Below are 19790 nucleotides of genomic sequence, written 5' to 3'. Positions count from 1 at the left end.
GGTAAGTCCTCCTTGGATGGATTTTCCTACTACAGCCTGAATGCAGAGGGTTGGATGAATGGAAGAAGGTGTGTATGAAATCTCTATAAGAACCTCAGGGGGAAAAAAGCCTCCAAATACTTTTCACAACTACCAGATGGGAAGGGGTGACACTGGATGTCACGAAATCAGCAGGGGCAGTGACTAAAAATTTGTCTTTTCAAGGAAGCGCTGGCATTGCAGCAATGGTGTGTCCTAGATAAAATACTTATTTCATTGTGACCTTGCTCAGATTTATTACCAAGCACCAGCAATAAAGAATCTATCACATTCCTGTATCACATTCCTGTGGTAGTGGACCTATTGGAGTGTATCCAGAGGAGAACCATGAAGGTGTTCAGAGGGCCGGAGCAGCTCTGCTATGGAGACAGGCTGAGAGAGCAGGAGGCATTCAGCCTGCTGCATTCTCTTCACCAGGCCTGGAGGAGAGAAAGCTCCAGGGAGACCTTGGAGCACCTTCCACTACATAAAGGGCTGGAGAGGGACTTTGACAAGGCCATGGCAAGATAGGACAAGAGGGAATGGGTTTAAAACTGAAAGGTATTAGGTTCAGATTAGACACAGGGGAAGAAATTCTTTACTGTGAGGGAGAGGAGGCACTGGCAGAGGTGACCAGAGAAGCTGTGGCTGCCCCATCCCTGGAAGGGATCCTGTTCATGGCCAGGCTGGATGGGGCTCTGAGCATCCTGCTCCGGGGGAAGGTGTCCCTGCCCATAGCAGGGGAGTTATAGGGATATGGTCTTCAGTGTCCCTTCCAACCCAAACCATTCTGTGATTTTGTGAAACTAGCTAGCCTGCAGCTAAGTACCATTCCAGTCAGGATAACCTCAGTAAGACTAAAGTTCAGAGTGCTTTTCTTAAGAAATGTTTGTTGACTTTGAGCTATTTAGGGAATTGAGATATAAATATTTGAGCAAGTTATCTTTAGAGTCCTTTTCAAGCCAAACTGTTCTATGATTCCATTAATGGTATGAAATGTGGGACACATTCCTGTAGCGTGTACACTGTGATGGCCACTAAGCCCTCACGACGTCTAGGAGAAAAATTATTTGTCCCAAAACGAACCCTTGGCTATTGCGTGAGGTAACGCCGTGATGTGGGTTTTCCAGGCATTTGCGGGGAGAGTGGGACGGGGATGCAGCCGGAGGGAGGGAGAGGGTGTGAGGACAATGCTGTCCCTGGTGTGAGGGAAGCTGCGCCCGGGCCCTCACAGTGGCGCAGGTCGCTTTTCTCTCCTCCCGACCGAGCAGCGTTCCCTCAGCACCACCGCCGTCCTGGGCTATCCTGGCCGCGCCTGCGCTCCCCGCGGGAGGACGGGCCGCGCCTGCGCTGCCGCCGCAGCCGGGCCGTGCCGGGGGCCCCGTTGGGCCGGGCCGGGCCGGGCCGGGCCGGGGCCGTGTCGGGTCGGGCCGGGCCGGGCCGGGCCGCCGCCCGCCCCAGCCATGTCCGGCCGGCCGCGCCGCCCGGGAGCAGGGGAGCCGGGCGGGCTGCGCAGGTGGGAGCGGCCGCGGGGGAACGGGAGCGGGAGCGGAGCGGGGCGGGCAGCGCTGGGCGGGCGGGGGTGCGGCGCTGCCCGTCCGGGGCGGCTCCGGAGCCAGTGCCGGTGTGCAGCCCGTGCTCCTCCGGCACACGGCCCCTTCTCCTGCGGCCTCGCCCCCCGTGCGAGGGCTCCTCCGTGTCGGTGGCGAGTGAGGGACCAGCAGCCCGGGGCAGGGCGTGTGGGCTCGGCGAGACGCCCCAGCCCGGCTGGGAGCGCTGGGGTTGGTGTCAGGCTGGAGTGGCCGCGCAGTGCAAAGCAAATAGGGGAATGTTTCTAAAAGACATAATTTTCGGTCATCATTTCCCCTTTTAAACAGTGTCGTACTTACGACATGTGTTGTAGTGTACCTAAGCTGGTTTAAAAATTGTTTTCTTTAAGTCGTTAAAGCGAGTAGTTGTTGAAGGTGGTTAGGGAAGGGTTGTAATCGTTTATTGCCTTGGCGAAAACGGAGTGGGTTGGAAAGGGGACCCTTTGCCTGGTCTGTGATTTTGGGGAAGCTGATTGTGCTGTTCGTGCCGTGTGGTGAGTAACTTGAGCCCTCTGGGAAGCAGGAAACTCCCAAAGCCAGCAGGGTGGAGGAGCACGGGAAAGAAAACATGGGTGGTTAACAAGGGAGTAAAACATGAGAAATCCTTTCTTCTCCCTTGCTGAGCTAAGGGCAGAGACCTGGCCCGTACAGTATGTTTGATGTTAGTCACACATACAAAAACATGGAACAGGCTGCCGTGCCAGATCCTTCTCTCGGGCAGGTGTGGGGTGGATCTGCAGCTGCCATCCTTAGCCCAGAAGCCAGCTCTGGTGTTGAGAGATGCTACGGTTGTGTTTTGTTCAGTAAGCTGTCATTTAAGGTGTCAAAGCCTCCAGAACCAAGGAGAAGAATGTAGAGAGCTCAAGCCTTAAGCAATCCCTGGCTGACCTGCCAGTGTGTTGTGAGCACTACGGGCTGCTCCCTGTCCCTGGCTTCCTTGTGAGGGCTCCAGAATTTCCTGTGCAAAAGTGTTTCCGCATAGACATTTGACCTGCTTCTCCCTAGCCATTATATTAAAATGTAGTTTCTGGACTTGTCTTTTGTGGGAGTTTACTACCGGATGGGGCAGTAATAAATGTCAAGTCATGCACTGCTGACAGAGGGTGGACATGCCCACAAGTCCATAAACACTGGTTGCAGTCCTCAATTAGGTTTTTCTTCCCCACCAATTTGTTTGTAAAAAGAGTCTATTTTCTGTTACCAAAATATGAAGTGTTTGTTTGAAAATTTTGATGTCTTAATTGCATTAGTCCAAGATATTTTCTGAGCAGTTGCACCAACACCGTTGTTAAGTATGTGTTGCCTGAGTAAGTGGATATGAATCACGTATCTGTATGCCAAATCAAATTGTCCATCTTTGATGTTTATAGGCCATGTTCAGTGACTTGATTTCAGATGAAAATTCTTCTTTTCTAGTTCTGTGCAACATCCACACTGCTGGCATCAAGAGCAGGAACATAGAAGCTGCAATGATTCAGATTCTCTGGTGTTGGAGGAATATCAATGTGCCCATTTAGACCTCTGGCTGGAGAGGTAAGGAATAAGTGTACATTTTTTCTAAATCTCTACTTTGCTGCACTCTTTTTAGGACTCCCAAGAAAAGCATGGACATGTTTAGGTGGAGTGTTCTCTTGTAATGGAGTGCCACAGAGTTAGGAGATGATACCTGCATCATGCCTAAAGCAGACCATCGAGTGTGTCTCATGGAAATACATGCCCCAGTATTAGCAAGTGTCCAAAGTGAAAGGGAGAAGGGCTCTGAGCTGAAGCAGTAGTTTAAGCCCTTTATTGCTGATGTCTTCAATATTAGTATAAAACTCCCAATGAAGGCGTTTGCCGTAATTCTTAGACTTTGCTCATGCATCTTTCTGTGTAAAAGTGGGCAACCATCTTTGTCTCTTCACAGTCCACTTGGTATATTGAGCTGTACTGCAGTTTTTAGTGAGCACCTTTTTTTTCCTGTAGTCTACTCCAGAGGACATTTTGAGATGAGATAGAACTCTATACATAGGTAATTCTATGAATATTTTGCTTGGCTTTTGGATATTCTAGACTAAAGACCCAAGGTGGAGGAAATGGTTGGGACTGGTATCTTATTGTGTGATAGCAAGGGTGCAAAGTGGTGAGTGCTCAGATATGTGCAGCAAACTGAACACATTATAAGAGGAAAAGTTTTACTAAGGGTACATGAAAATAGTTTTTTTTATGTAATTCATACATTTCTGAGTATTCCACTGTATGAAGGTGATTTTAATTTTGGATGGCATGTTTAATATTGCTTTGTTAAGGAATGAATGTTTTGAAGAGATTAGGAAAGGCCTTGTATTCAGGAGTGTGTCTTTGATGTGCTCATAAAAAATACTGAGAGTATGGCAGGAGTGTGAGCCTGAAGTGAACGTGCCAGCAGTGTTTTGTGTTTCTCTTTTGCTGAGTGGATCTGCTCCTTTTCAGTGTGGAATCTTTGTCCTATGTTAAAGTGACATTGTCAGCTTGCATGGCAATTTCATCTGTTGATGTGAAACCATTTAGGGAAAGTAAGACTGTCAGCTAAATCTGCTTCTGTATTACTTACATGACTTGTTAAATGTTGAGGCCTTAAAATTGGCAGAAGAGGAGAGGCTGAAGGTGACTTAGGACTGAAATAGAGAAGGAACGTGCCCGTGGTTTTACAGTTGTGGGGCTGGTTTTGTCCATTACTGAAGTTCCTGTTGATTGAATGTGTTACAAGCAGCAAACATTCATGTTGAATTCCCATTATTTTCTAGCTCTACGACATCAGAAAATTCCAGGCCACTTTCCAGTGGCCCCAGCTGGGAAGGTAGACCTGAAGAAGGCAAAACAATGAGGACATCAAATAAAAAATTGTCAAAGTAGGTATTGAGCTATTGCTGCTTGTTGTTACATTGGTTTTAGCAAAAGCCATCTGATGATCTTTGATTTGTTCACAGGCATTGATGAATATCTGAAACCACAGACAGGGTGTTTCGTATCAAGCCTGAAGGATGCCTTAGGGAGGGAGTAGCACTGAGAGGTTTTAGCTCAAAAGCTGCTTCTGTGATTATTTGAGATTCAGATTTGATTAGCACAGCTTTCACTTGTGTGACCTAGTGAGGTAAGGGTTGTGCTCACTGTCTGTCATTAAGAATACAGGGCAGTTCTAGAATATGTGTTTATTAAACTTCCTATAATGCTATTAAGATTCTTTTCAACCTTATTTTTATTTTCAAATTCTCTTTCAAGCAACTCTGCCAACCCAGCAGAAAGGGAAACTGATGAGGTGGTCCTGAGGAGAAGACAAAAGCAGATCAATTTTGGCAAGAATACCCTGGCATATGACAGATACATTAAAGAAGTTCCAAAGTAAGTTGCCCAGCGTTGTTCGTTTCCGAATGAACCCTTAGTTGTTCCTGGTGGGTGTTTGTGTGCGTAGAATAGCTCACAGCCTTAGTTCTCTTGAAATTCTTCCTGTGGTTTTTACTGCTGAGTGTGACATTATATGGTGTGTGATATCTCTGGGTAATTTGAGTCAGCTGTCCCAGCACTCTTCCCTCTCAACTTGGTGTTCACCCTCACCTTAGTGTCTGTGGGGTGGGGAGAGGAGAAGGCCTTGAAGCTGTGCAAGCCCTGTTCAGTCATGCCCAAAACTCAGTGTGTTTATCAGCACTGTTGTAGTGATTAATGCAAAACACAGCACTAGCGGGGCTGCTGGGGAGGAAGGTAACTCCATCCTTGAGAGACTGAGTACAATACTAAATAAAAGAAGCTGCACTTGACTCAGGAAAAGTAAAGCACGAGGAGCTGGAGGTTAGGATAATATTGAATCAGTATGTTATGCTTCTGTTTCATCTTTGTTCATGGGCACTGGGGCTCTGCTTCTGGCAGCTGTCAGAGTGCTGGGCTGGATGAGCCTCCAGTCTGACTCAGCACATTATGGTTTGTTGTTGGTTTTGGGATTTATTTTTGGTAACGTCTTATAATATAAACATTTCAGTGAAGTGATTAAAAAACAAACATTTTATTTATTAGACCAGTGATGCTTGTGTGAGCTGATGGACTAAGGATTCTTTTGAAGGAGAGCACTCCTTCTGCTCTGAAATGACAAATGTCACTGTGTGTTTGCAGGAGCCAGCGACTTCCAGGGGTTCACCCTACAACTCCCAACAAGTTCAAGAAGTACAGCCGCAGGTCCTGGGACCGGCAGATCAAGCTGTGGAAGATAGCACTGCATGCCTGGGATCCTCCTGCTGAGGAAACCTGGGATCTGCAGCCCGTGTATGTTCTGTGGGTGAATCAAGTCAGGGCTTAAGGAATGTGAGGTGGGCTCTGTGGTTCCTTTAGAGCATTCCTGACTGGGAGAAAAAAGATCAGACTCAACAATGGGAGTCTGCTTGAATGCTTTGTTTTCCGTTAGAATTCTGTTAGTCTTCAAGATATTGCAGTTGTTTAGTCTGAGTTAATCTGCAGTCAGGTGTTATTCAGGGAAAGGCATTTGGTGTGCTGCAGTAGCACATTCCCTTCCCCTTTGTATTTGCACTGCTGGGCACAAGGTACTGTAACTTTTCTGGAGAGCAACAGACACGATCAGAAACTTGGCAATTACTGTTCCTTGACTTTGATAACTTTCCATCATTCCTTTTCCTGAAGTCCGTGGGAACACATGTCTCCTATGCTGACAATATGTGAGAGGATTTGAGATGTTTAAGAAAATGAAAGAGAGAATTCTGTGCTCTCTGTGGGACGGTGGCAATAGTGTTCGAGAAGGAAATAGTTTTATCTTTTCACAGCTTTGAATTTCTGTATCAAGGCTGGTTCTGCTACTTAATGCCACCTCCTGCTTTCAAGATTAGGACTAGTAAATTGGGAGGAGAAGAGTGAATGGAATTCTCTTAGCTGTGTTACTGCACTGTGTAAATAGTTTTACCTGTGTTGGAATTGATCTGGGGTAGAAATTGCAGTTTTTATACTATTTGGGTGTCATGAAATTAACTGTTAGTTCTTAGTGCTGCTGAACTGTTTTCTGTTAGGAGCAGTAAGCCAGATGGATAGTTTTTAAAAGATTTTATTTCTTCCCGCTCTGTTTAGCAGTACAGAACCTTCAGGTAGTTCCCAGGAATGGTTCTGCAAAGATGAGGATGTTCGTGGCTCCTTTGTATTTGAGGAAAAGCAGGCGAGAAATGAGTGTGAAGATGAATGCAGACAGACTGCCCACTCACCTGAGAGGTATGAGAGCAAACTTCTGTGCTTCACTTAGGGAAATAATTCTTGTACAGGTCAGTGCTGTCAGGTTGTGGTAGGAAATGTTCAGTGTGGAAGGGCAGTTAATACTCAGCTTTGGGGTTTGACACTTTTGCAATCCATCAGAGGTACAGAGGAATAAATATGAAGAAGATACCAACAATGCTGAATTACATGATTTAACAGGAGGAAATGCAGTGTTTTTTCAGCTTCTCAGTTTATACAGCCGGGTACTGAGGTTTCTTTAACCATTGCTGGTATGTTCTGAAAGTAGAGGAGCTTTTTCAGGAGCAGGAATCCCCATCCTTCATACAGTTGTGCCTTTCTGCAGCACAGCAGGGAGGCTGAATGTGAAATGCATTTCCCTCTTTACTGAAATATCTTGTCCTGGGGGGATGTGTGTGAAGCTCAAAATGGTTTTGCATCTAAACTGTGAGAGATGTGTTCAGTGTTCCTCTGTGTGACTGAGGAATCCTACCTCAAAAGAAAACTTCCTCAGCATCATAGGCTGTTACTTAGCAGAACAGTGATAAACATCTAAACATAGATCAAAAGTGTTACGTGTGTAAAATCTGTTTTTGTAGTTCCTGTTCTCCCAATTCTTCTCCAGTATGGAAACGCAGAAGAAGAAACAATTCTGAGTCCTCTGAGGTTTCAGAGAGCAAAAACCATTATCTGCAGATGTACCACACTGCACTGGAAAGGTATGAAATGATTCTCCATGTGGGAAGTCATTGATACCATGAACTGACATTTGGAACATGGCTGGTATTTCCCCCCGCCCTTTGTTAATAGCTTTAGTTGTGTCTAAATGTGTGCAATGTAATGAGGAAGGGAGATCATGTCAGAGTAATTGTGCTGTGTGATAGCAGACATTTACAGTGCTCTGTTGCAAAGTGTCAGTAGACACAGCACAGGTTGTGTTTTGTGTGTAGATTTAGGCAACACTAAGGATTTGGGCAGTTTAGTAGTCATTTCATACTAACCTTAGTGAAAATGTTCCTGCAGGTATGGTTTCTTCTTTCTGCTTAGCCCCCTTCAGAAAAATTAAGAGGAACTGTGTTACCACAGTGCATGGATTCAGACATTGTCACTTTCTTTCCAGCCTTACTGCCTCAGGACATCAGGATGCTTTTTCCAAGTGCTCAGAGTGGGAAGCCTTTGGTGAAAAAGATGAAGTCATGGCAGTGCAACAAAGTATGGAAATAACAAGGTAAATACCCCAGTGATTTTGTTGTTTTTGTTGCTGATGCTGTAAAGGTGTCCTGTCCTTTCCTTTTTCATCTTTTCCATCTATCTTTCTTTTTTCCTTCTTTTTTACCTTTCCTCCAGCACGTGGTATGTTTGGTTGTTATTTCTGTTCTTTGAGTTTACTTGGCATTTCCAGTCTGACTCTCCATCTTTTCATTTCTGCTGCCTCTGCCATCCCAAGTGATGCTGGAAAATGATGAGCCCCTTTCGAACTCTGTGTTGTGAACAGGAAAGTTTGCCTCTCACTTCCTCAGCCTAAGAGCTGGAAGCTTCCTCTGTCTATCTCCCTAAAGATTAAGTTGTTTTGTTGTGACAACAAACTAATAAACAAAAAAACTAAGGAAAGAAACACCAGGAATAAAACCCTAAGTAATGATAGTGATTAAAATATTTATTTAAAAATTTTTCTTTTTTTATTATATTCTGTTTCATTAGAGGTGGTACATGCATATTCATGAGGTTATACATATTCAAACATTGTTTTGAATTTAGGTATTCTTTTGCTTGGTTTTAACTTTTGACCTATCTTCATGCCATCTTGTAGCTTAAACTAATGTGTTTTATTTCTTCTCATGGTTCCATCCTGCTGTATTTTCATTCCCTGATAATGAGATTTAAAAGATTCTTCATTTTTTTGGTCCTCTGGTTTCTATTTCAGTTATCTTGCCTTTTAGATAAGATAGTCCCCACTTGTGGGAAACCACCTAATCATTTTACACCATTTTCTGAATTAGTTACATGAAAAATCACTTCAACATTTCACAGTCTCTGTTATACTGTGGTCTAAAATATTATATATTACACTACTATTTATAAAAGCTATACAGTGCGTATATAAACTGAGAGATTATACTATATCAAAAGCAGTAATAACAAGTTGTACTATAGCAGGATTTTTCTGATCATTGATAACATGCAAAACAAAAGTTAACACATAACTGTGAAAGCCAATAACTACATGTATTATTTAGAACACACACACACAGAAACACGGTGGATTTACAGTGCAGAGGCTGCCGTGCCAGATCCTTCTCTCGGGCAGGTGTGGGGTGGATCTGCAGCTGCCATCCTTAGCCCAGAAGCCAGCTCTGGTGTTGAGAGATGCTACGGTTGTGTTTTGTTCAGTAAGCTGTCATTTAAGGTGTCAAAGCCTCCAGAACCAAGGAGAAGAATGTAGAGAGCTCAAGCCTTAAGCAATCCCTGGCTGACCTGCCAGTGTGTTGTGAGCACTACGGGCTGCTCCCTGTCCCTGGCTTCCTTGTGAGGGCTCCAGAATTTCCTGTGCAAAAGTGTTTCCGCATAGACATTTGACCTACTTCTCCCTAGCCATTATATTAAAATGTAGTTTCTGGACTTGTCTTTTGTGGGAGTTTACTACCGGATGGGGCAGTAATAAATGTCAAGTCATGCACTGCTGACAGAGGGTGGACATGTCCACAAGTCCATAAACACTGGTTGCAGTCCTCAATTAGGTTTTTCTTCCCCACCAATTTGTTTGTAAAAAGAGTCTATTTTCTGTTACCAAAATATGAAGTGTTTGTTTGAAAATTTTGATGTCTTAATTGCATTAGTCCAAGATATTTTCTGAGCAGTTGCACCAACACCGTTGTTAAGTATGTGTTGCCTGAGTAAGTGGATATGAATCACGTATCTGTATGCCAAATCAAATTGTCCATCTTTGATGTTTATAGGCCATGTTCAGTGACTTGATTTCAGATGAAAATTCTTCTTTTCTAGTTCTGTGCAACATCCACACTGCTGGCATCAAGAGCAGGAACATAGAAGCTGCAATGATTCAGATTCTCTGGTGTTGGAGGAATATCAATGTGCCCATTTAGACCTCTGGCTGGAGAGGTAAGGAATAAGTGTACATTTTTTCTAAATCTCTACTTTGCTGCACTCTTTTTAGGACTCCCAAGAAAAGCATGGACATGTTTAGGTGGAGTGTTCTCTTGTAATGGAGTGCCACAGAGTTAGGAGATGATACCTGCATCATGCCTAAAGCAGACCATCGAGTGTGTCTCATGGAAATACATGCCCCAGTATTAGCAAGTGTCCAAAGTGAAAGGGAGAAGGGCTCTGAGCTGAAGCAGTAGTTTAAGCCCTTTATTGCTGATGTCTTCAATATTAGTATAAAACTCCCAATGAAGGCGTTTGCCGTAATTCTTAGACTTTGCTCATGCATCTTTCTGTGTAAAAGTGGGCAACCATCTTTGTCTCTTCACAGTCCACTTGGTATATTGAGCTGTACTGCAGTTTTTAGTGAGCACCTTTTTTTTCCTGTAGTCTACTCCAGAGGACATTTTGAGATGAGATAGAACTCTATACATAGGTAATTCTATGAATATTTTGCTTGGCTTTTGGATATTCTAGACTAAAGACCCAAGGTGGAGGAAATGGTTGGGACTGGTATCTTATTGTGTGATAGCAAGGGTGCAAAGTGGTGAGTGCTCAGATATGTGCAGCAAACTGAACACATTATAAGAGGAAAAGTTTTACTAAGGGTACATGAAAATAGTTTTTTTTATGTAATTCATACATTTCTGAGTATTCCACTGTATGAAGGTGATTTTAATTTTGGATGGCATGTTTAATATTGCTTTGTTAAGGAATGAATGTTTTGAAGAGATTAGGAAAGGCCTTGTATTCAGGAGTGTGTCTTTGATGTGCTCATAAAAAATACTGAGAGTATGGCAGGAGTGTGAGCCTGAAGTGAACGTGCCAGCAGTGTTTTGTGTTTCTCTTTTGCTGAGTGGATCTGCTCCTTTTCAGTGTGGAATCTTTGTCCTATGTTAAAGTGACATTGTCAGCTTGCATGGCAATTTCATCTGTTGATGTGAAACCATTTAGGGAAAGTAAGACTGTCAGCTAAATCTGCTTCTGTATTACTTACATGACTTGTTAAATGTTGAGGCCTTAAAATTGGCAGAAGAGGAGAGGCTGAAGGTGACTTAGGACTGAAATAGAGAAGGAACGTGCCCGTGGTTTTACAGTTGTGGGGCTGGTTTTGTCCATTACTGAAGTTCCTGTTGATTGAATGTGTTACAAGCAGCAAACATTCATGTTGAATTCCCATTATTTTCTAGCTCTACGACATCAGAAAATTCCAGGCCACTTTCCAGTGGCCCCAGCTGGGAAGGTAGACCTGAAGAAGGCAAAACAATGAGGACATCAAATAAAAAATTGTCAAAGTAGGTATTGAGCTATTGCTGCTTGTTGTTACATTGGTTTTAGCAAAAGCCATCTGATGATCTTTGATTTGTTCACAGGCATTGATGAATATCTGAAACCACAGACAGGGTGTTTCGTATCAAGCCTGAAGGATGCCTTAGGGAGGGAGTAGCACTGAGAGGTTTTAGCTCAAAAGCTGCTTCTGTGATTATTTGAGATTCAGATTTGATTAGCACAGCTTTCACTTGTGTGACCTAGTGAGGTAAGGGTTGTGCTCACTGTCTGTCATTAAGAATACAGGGCAGTTCTAGAATATGTGTTTATTAAACTTCCTATAATGCTATTAAGATTCTTTTCAACCTTATTTTTATTTTCAAATTCTCTTTCAAGCAACTCTGCCAACCCAGCAGAAAGGGAAACTGATGAGGTGGTCCTGAGGAGAAGACAAAAGCAGATCAATTTTGGCAAGAATACCCTGGCATATGACAGATACATTAAAGAAGTTCCAAAGTAAGTTGCCCAGCGTTGTTCGTTTCCGAATGAACCCTTAGTTGTTCCTGGTGGGTGTTTGTGTGCGTAGAATAGCTCACAGCCTTAGTTCTCTTGAAATTCTTCCTGTGGTTTTTACTGCTGAGTGTGACATTATATGGTGTGTGATATCTCTGGGTAATTTGAGTCAGCTGTCCCAGCACTCTTCCCTCTCAACTTGGTGTTCACCCTCACCTTAGTGTCTGTGGGGTGGGGAGAGGAGAAGGCCTTGAAGCTGTGCAAGCCCTGTTCAGTCATGCCCAAAACTCAGTGTGTTTATCAGCACTGTTGTAGTGATTAATGCAAAACACAGCACTAGCGGGGCTGCTGGGGAGGAAGGTAACTCCATCCTTGAGAGACTGAGTACAATACTAAATAAAAGAAGCTGCACTTGACTCAGGAAAAGTAAAGCACGAGGAGCTGGAGGTTAGGATAATATTGAATCAGTATGTTATGCTTCTGTTTCATCTTTGTTCATGGGCACTGGGGCTCTGCTTCTGGCAGCTGTCAGAGTGCTGGGCTGGATGAGCCTCCAGTCTGACTCAGCACATTATGGTTTGTTGTTGGTTTTGGGATTTATTTTTGGTAACGTCTTATAATATAAACATTTCAGTGAAGTGATTAAAAAACAAACATTTTATTTATTAGACCAGTGATGCTTGTGTGAGCTGATGGACTAAGGATTCTTTTGAAGGAGAGCACTCCTTCTGCTCTGAAATGACAAATGTCACTGTGTGTTTGCAGGAGCCAGCGACTTCCAGGGGTTCACCCTACAACTCCCAACAAGTTCAAGAAGTACAGCCGCAGGTCCTGGGACCGGCAGATCAAGCTGTGGAAGATAGCACTGCATGCCTGGGATCCTCCTGCTGAGGAAACCTGGGATCTGCAGCCCGTGTATGTTCTGTGGGTGAATCAAGTCAGGGCTTAAGGAATGTGAGGTGGGCTCTGTGGTTCCTTTAGAGCATTCCTGACTGGGAGAAAAAAGATCAGACTCAACAATGGGAGTCTGCTTGAATGCTTTGTTTTCCGTTAGAATTCTGTTAGTCTTCAAGATATTGCAGTTGTTTAGTCTGAGTTAATCTGCAGTCAGGTGTTATTCAGGGAAAGGCATTTGGTGTGCTGCAGTAGCACATTCCCTTCCCCTTTGTATTTGCACTGCTGGGCACAAGGTACTGTAACTTTTCTGGAGAGCAACAGACACGATCAGAAACTTGGCAATTACTGTTCCTTGACTTTGATAACTTTCCATCATTCCTTTTCCTGAAGTCTGTGGGAACACATGTCTCCTATGCTGACAATATGTGAGAGGATTTGAGATGTTTAAGAAAATGAAAGAGAGAATTCTGTGCTCTCTGTGGGACGGTGGCAATAGTGTTCGAGAAGGAAATAGTTTTATCTTTTCACAGCTTTGAATTTCTGTATCAAGGCTGGTTCTGCTACTTAATGCCACCTCCTGCTTTCAAGATTAGGACTAGTAAATTGGGAGGAGAAGAGTGAATGGAATTCTCTTAGCTGTGTTACTGCACTGTGTAAATAGTTTTACCTGTGTTGGAATTGATCTGGGGTAGAAATTGCAGTTTTTATACTATTTGGGTGTCATGAAATTAACTGTTAGTTCTTAGTGCTGCTGAACTGTTTTCTGTTAGGAGCAGTAAGCCAGATGGATAGTTTTTAAAAGATTTTATTTCTTCCCGCTCTGTTTAGCAGTACAGAACCTTCAGGTAGTTCCCAGGAATGGTTCTGCAAAGATGAGGATGTTCGTGGCTCCTTTGTATTTGAGGAAAAGCAGGCGAGAAATGAGTGTGAAGATGAATGCAGACAGACTGCCCACTCACCTGAGAGGTATGAGAGCAAACTTCTGTGCTTCACTTAGGGAAATAATTCTTGTACAGGTCAGTGCTGTCAGGTTGTGGTAGGAAATGTTCAGTGTGGAAGGGCAGTTAATACTCAGCTTTGGGGTTTGACACTTTTGCAATCCATCAGAGGTACAGAGGAATAAATATGAAGAAGATACCAACAATGCTGAATTACATGATTTAACAGGAGGAAATGCAGTGTTTTTTCAGCTTCTCAGTTTATACAGCCGGGTACTGAGGTTTCTTTAACCATTGCTGGTATGTTCTGAAAGTAGAGGAGCTTTTTCAGGAGCAGGAATCCCCATCCTTCATACAGTTGTGCCTTTCTGCAGCACAGCAGGGAGGCTGAATGTGAAATGCATTTCCCTCTTTACTGAAATATCTTGTCCTGGGGGGATGTGTGTGAAGCTCAAAATGGTTTTGCATCTAAACTGTGAGAGATGTGTTCAGTGTTCCTCTGTGTGACTGAGGAATCCTACCTCAAAAGAAAACTTCCTCAGCATCATAGGCTGTTACTTAGCAGAACAGTGATAAACATCTAAACATAGATCAAAAGTGTTACGTGTGTAAAATCTGTTTTTGTAGTTCCTGTTCTCCCAATTCTTCTCCAGTATGGAAACGCAGAAGAAGAAACAATTCTGAGTCCTCTGAGGTTTCAGAGAGCAAAAACCATTATCTGCAGATGTACCACACTGCACTGGAAAGGTATGAAATGATTCTCCATGTGGGAAGTCATTGATACCATGAACTGACATTTGGAACATGGCTGGTATTTCCCCCCGCCCTTTGTTAATAGCTTTAGTTGTGTCTAAATGTGTGCAATGTAATGAGGAAGGGAGATCATGTCAGAGTAATTGTGCTGTGTGATAGCAGACATTTACAGTGCTCTGTTGCAAAGTGTCAGTAGACACAGCACAGGTTGTGTTTTGTGTGTAGATTTAGGCAACACTAAGGATTTGGGCAGTTTAGTAGTCATTTCATACTAACCTTAGTGAAAATGTTCCTGCAGGTATGGTTTCTTCTTTCTGCTTAGCCCCCTTCAGAAAAATTAAGAGGAACTGTGTTACCACAGTGCATGGATTCAGACATTGTCACTTTCTTTCCAGCCTTACTGCCTCAGGACATCAGGATGCTTTTTCCAAGTGCTCAGAGTGGGAAGCCTTTGGTGAAAAAGATGAAGTCATGGCAGTGCAACAAAGTATGGAAATAACAAGGTAAATACCCCAGTGATTTTGTTGTTTTTGTTGCTGATGCTGTAAAGGTGTCCTGTCCTTTCCTTTTTCATCTTTTCCATCTATCTTTCTTTTTTCCTTCTTTTCTACCTTTCCTCCAGCACGTGGTATGTTTGGTTGTTATTTCTGTTCTTTGAGTTTACTTGGCATTTCCAGTCTGACTCTCCATCTTTTCATTTCTGCTGCCTCTGCCATCCCAAGTGATGCTGGAAAATGATGAGCCCCTTTCGAACTCTGTGTTGTGAACAGGAAAGTTTGCCTCTCACTTCCTCAGCCTAAGAGCTGGAAGTTTCCTCTCTGTCTCCCTAAAGATTAAGTTGTTTTTTAGTGACAGCAATGATAGTTGTTCATTTTTATGCAGTGACTTGATTCCAGCCAGTTGTTCTGCGGTATGGAGCAATCCTAAACAGAAGAAACCCAGCTTCTTTCTGCCTGACAGCAAGACTTGCAGAGATGCAAACTTCAGGCTGGAGAGGTATCAAAGGCAGCTCATCAGCTGGGGTTTCAGGGGTATTTTTGCCTATTATTTTAGTAGCTTAATTGCTTTCTTCCTGTAATTCAATCCAAGCATTTATTATAAACATATGATTTTTAATTTTTGTTTAGCTATTTTTTACTATTTGTCTTAGGGATATGTTGATCAGTATTTATATGTTGTGTGGTAAAATTCTGTCTCTATGTTTTCATGTTATAGTCTTTTTTAATGTAAATGGTTTGTAGCTGTATTTAGTGTTCAGAAGTTACCATGATAATGCCACTTAGTCTTTGCTTTTTTTTTTCATTTGTAGGCTTAAACTTTGTAGCAGTTTATTGGATAGACATCAGTCAGAATACCCTGACAGAGGATGGGAAAGTGCAAATGTTGAAGATACAATACTGAGGAAAAAAATCTAAATACCAAGGTGAGTTTGTGCTGACTGCTTACTTGATCTGTTTCAGTTGCAGAATGTTTCAGTTTCATTCTGCAGAATGCAACTCTTCAGTTCAGGCAGATCAGTTTATTTCATTTTATTAGTGTTTTATCCCATCCTCTTGCACTTAATACATCACCTTTCATTAAAAGATCCAATGCTTCAGACTTGGTAAGTTGAAAATGTTACCTGTCAGCCAGAAAATGTGTTTTTATCTCTCAAATGAAAAGTGTCAATGTTTTTAAGCATTTCAATAGCACCTTTTCTCTCTCTTAATATTTTTGTGATGAAGTAACAACTTGGCATTTGCAGCAGTAGATTTTAGTAAAAAATTTCTCTTGCACTGTAGATTCCTGTGGTGCATTAGTAAGATGGGTGGTAATCTGGGTTAAACAGATTTTATTAGCAAGAAGTCTTTTGTGTAATTAGATTGTCTTTGATCTGCATTTGATGCAGGCTCTGAAACATGGACGAGGATATAAATGTCTGTTAATCAGTGATCTTTGAAAATTTTACCTTATAAAACTCATTAAGAATATGGCCAAAATTAGTTTTACATTTAGAGTTTGGATTATAGCAATGTGAGGAAAAGGCAGCTAGAGCTTTTAAACAATTATGCTGATGACATTTTTCTTTTGACTATTGATTTTTAATTTAAACTCTTTGAACATTAATAAGATTTAACATGCTTTCACTTTTTTAAAGTGCTAATTCAATATTTGGAAATATTTAGTCTCTCTTTGTATATAGAAGTATTGAAGAAGGAATTTCTCCTGTGACAGAATGACTTGAAGAATAGAGATGTAGTCTGAGATCAGCAGATCAAGTCTTGGCAAACTGCTGCTGTCATGTAAGATCTGCACTGAAAGAGGAAGAGATTTGCAGTCAGCATAAGTGCAATCAACATAAGGTGAAATTATTCAGGTAAAAGAAGCATCTCTGGGTCACAGTTAAGGGCCTGTCTGGTTTCCACATAGTTGATACTTAGCATTTTTACAGTGGTTTTTGTTGTAAATAAGGCTGTATTAAGGAGTGTATCTATGCAGTGGGTTTGTAATCACTTGTTCTAATTGAAAAAAAGGCTCTGTTATTGTAGAATGTGAATGCCTTCTCTGTAGAACAACACATTAATGTTCTGGGATGGAAAGATCAGTATTTAGAGCAGCATTGCCTTTACCCTTGGGGTTAAGTTGTGATGAGCTCTAACTCTCAAGTGTCAGGAACTTTATCTGTGGAAGTTTAATCTTGCTTGAAAACCAGATAGTGGTGTTTACATGGTAGAATTCCACACTACCTTCCCTTTTGCTAAAAGAAAATTTCTGTCTTAAACAGGAATAAATGTGAATATATCTGGTTGATTTCTAGGGAAGAAACCTTAGTCCATAGGACACTTAAACTATGGCAAACTTAAACAAAGAAACACTTAAACAAAGAAATTTGTTTATTAGAATTGAGATAAAAGTTTGTTTTATAAATTAATAATGACATTTAGACAAAAATGTTGCAGGGGGTTGGGAAGAATAGGCTCAGCCGCTTCCTTTTCTCTCTGTCAAATACTTCAGGAATGTAGAGAACCTAGTATAGTATTTTTTCAGTAATTTATGTTCTCAAAATGTTCATACTAGTTCTAACACTTTATTTAGTATGGACAGTATGGGTTTCTCCTTTATACTGTGCTATAAGCTCAACCATATGCTCTCTTCCATTTACTGCCACTGTAACACTACAGCTTAAACGAGGAAAAGAAGAGAATATTTTGTTTTTAATGCCTGGATATAGCATGTTTATAAAATGCTGTTACCTGCTTTTTTGTTTAGGTTTCTCCAGACCTTTATAAGGATAGATTGTTTTCTGCAAGCTGTGCCTCAGGTGTAAAACTCCAGATTTCATGAAACCTGTGCTGCAATGACAATGGATGTTCCTTAAAGCTTTTGTGAGAACATTCCTGCTGTGCCTGCACTGGCAGGTGACACATAATATAATGTGCATTAGATTTCAAAGGCTGCTTCAGGTGAAGGATCCTGCCATTCCCTCTGGAGGTCTTGTTCCTCAGAGTGTGCTGATGCTTCACCAGAGAATTGGTCCAGTGTTAAGTCAGACTGAAATCCAACCCCTCCAACCAAGGAACCTCCTCTGCTCCCCTGGACCAGCACTGGACATCCAGCCTGAAGAACTGCTTCAAAAGAATGTAGATCATTTCAGTCTTCTCCAGCCACTAAAGACAAGCTGTTCAAAACTTTTGGATTGGGTGATCACCCATTTGGCCTATGTATTGTTCTCTGAGATGTATTAAGGTGGCATTTGCCTAAATCAGGTGAGAGAAGAGAAAGGAAAGGTGGATGGTTTATCAAAATCAGATCTGTTTCTTGAAGGGGCTGAGTGACTGTTAGAACAGCAGCACAGCATAAATACCTGGATTTTGCTTTTATGTATGTTGCAGCCTGACCCAAAGAGCCAGTCTACAGTTAAAAAGTAGGAGAGGATGCATTCAGTGCCTGTTGTTCACACAACTATTGGGGATAAATAGCAGTATTTGCAGGTGTGGAGCTGCTCTTGTCCAGGCTAAGGGTTGTGATGGTGTTGGGATAGACTCTCCTTTTTCTATTCTGCTAGCACTGTGTGCAGAAGTTTGAAGTGAGAGCTGTGGCTACAGTGGTTTGGACTAAAGCCACAAGAGTTACAAGAGTTCCACAGTCCTTGTGTAGCATGTACTGGGACACCAATGGCTGCTAGAGCTGGGGGTTGTTTCTCTGCAGGAGTTTGGGTTTGCTTTCCCTTGCTATGGGGCTGGCAGTACCCAGAGCCAAGAGCCCATTGTGCTGCTGATTTGGAAGTAAGCTGCTTCCTCAGAAACTACTCTCACTCCCAAAATGTAATTTCCAGGCATGCTCAGGCATTTCTCCCAACACAAAGGTGTATCAGTCACACACCACAGAGCATGTGTGTGTACAAGGGACACATCTGTACAGCACTTTTCTAAGAGGTAATACTTAGAACCTTGTTGTTCCAGTGTGCATGTTTCCTTGTGATTTATGATGATTGTAAATAAGGGAATGTGTTACATTTTTGGCAATTTGCTTTTATGCAGAAGAATTAAAGACTTGAACTTCAAACATTGTTGTTAGTCTGCTTTTGCAGTTGTGTTGTCAGTTTGATTATAAAAGGAATATGTGGATTCAGTAGTCCTTTCTTGTTTGTTTTAGGGTGTTTACTTGGTTTGGGTAGTGATTTTGGATTTTTAGTCCTTGCTAAAAGTGGAAAAGAGGAGTTTTCAGAGATTAAAATCAGACTCTTGAAGGCAGTTTACAATTCTGGTTTTGTCCAGCCCCTCAGTTTTAAGGCGTTTAACTTAGTGTGTGGGAGCAGCTGAAGTCCCAGCACCATTCTGCCATGGAAAGGGGTGCTGGAGAAGATGGAACTGCTAGGTGAGAGTAATGGGCTGTTAAGAAATACTTAAACTCATCTGAAGTATTTTATGAGTATTAAGAGCCCTTAAGCTTTTGCCTGTGATGGACAGGGCCTGCAGTGGGTTTAGGGACACATCCATAGGATTTTGCAATTCAGCAGTCCTTAAAAGATTTTTGTATTTCTTGGTTGAAGATATTAGACTAGACATAACATAACCAGTCTGCCTATGGCAGTTAAATTTTGGGCAGATTTATTCCTTCACCCAGATTCTGTGTGCTTGAACAAGCTGTGGTAGCACAAGGGAAGGAATGAAACAGCAGATGAAGTTTGAGGTCTGCTAAAGTCATTTCATGCAGTGCTGCCAGTGGATGTAGAATCATCCTGTGTTCTAATTAGTAACCTCATTAGTTTAAATAGAGCACTCAAAACTGGAATGCAGCCTGGCCATGCACTTGTTTACCTACCCAAGGCTCTGACACAGAGCTTGCAACTGAGGTAAGTGAAGCAGAAGTCTGGCACTCCACCCCCAGTTTTTCCTTTAATTTTACCCAACTTAATTAAATCTCCCCTGCATAAATCTGTGCTCAGTTT

At 42.3% G+C, this 19790-nt stretch overlaps 1 protein-coding gene across 8 annotated transcripts; it reads left to right on the top strand.

Annotated features, from left to right (window-relative positions):
* Positions 1-1420: 1420 nt before the first annotated feature.
* LOC131556640 (uncharacterized) lies at positions 1421-18904 on the top strand. 8 transcript variants are annotated; one of them, XM_058803394.1, is made up of 19 exons: positions 1421-1534; positions 3024-3140; positions 4373-4477; positions 4848-4967; positions 5730-5879; positions 6693-6827; positions 7427-7546; positions 7948-8055; positions 9831-9947; positions 11180-11284; positions 11655-11774; positions 12537-12686; positions 13497-13634; positions 14234-14353; positions 14755-14862; positions 15242-15355; positions 15669-15782; positions 16525-16715; positions 17609-18904. In XM_058803394.1, exons 1-17 carry the CDS (start codon positions 1482-1484, stop codon positions 15772-15774), a joined length of 1986 nt encoding a protein of 661 aa, XP_058659377.1. In that variant the 5' UTR covers positions 1421-1481; the 3' UTR covers positions 15775-15782; positions 16525-16715; positions 17609-18904. The 8 variants fall into 8 exon arrangements, with proteins under 8 accessions (XP_058659377.1, XP_058659376.1, XP_058659375.1 ...); XM_058803393.1 differs by having other exon boundaries at positions 6690-6827; positions 13500-13634; XM_058803392.1 differs by having other exon boundaries at positions 6690-6827; positions 16574-16715.
* The last annotated feature ends 886 nt before the right edge of the window (positions 18905-19790 follow it).

The sequence above is a fragment of the Ammospiza caudacuta genome, chromosome 4, assembly GCF_027887145.1.
Source record: "Ammospiza caudacuta isolate bAmmCau1 chromosome 4, bAmmCau1.pri, whole genome shotgun sequence".
NCBI classification, from domain to species: domain Eukaryota; kingdom Metazoa; phylum Chordata; class Aves; order Passeriformes; family Passerellidae; genus Ammospiza; species Ammospiza caudacuta.
This window is presented reverse-complemented; position numbering and strand designations above follow the sequence as displayed.

What these genes read in the sequence shown, in the direction of transcription:
- LOC131556640 (XM_058803392.1), top strand. Translation starts at nt 1,482, where the DNA reads ATGTCCGGCCGGCCGCGCCGCCCGGGAGCAGGGGAGCCGGGCGGGCTG. An exon ending in ACCTGGGATCTGCAGCCCGT is followed by an intron (nt 12,687 to 13,496) that starts GTATGTTCTGTG and finishes CGCTCTGTTTAG; the next exon opens with CAGTACAGAACCTTCAGGTA. An exon ending in ACTGCCCACTCACCTGAGAG is followed by an intron (nt 13,635 to 14,233) that starts GTATGAGAGCAA and finishes CTGTTTTTGTAG; the next exon opens with TTCCTGTTCTCCCAATTCTT.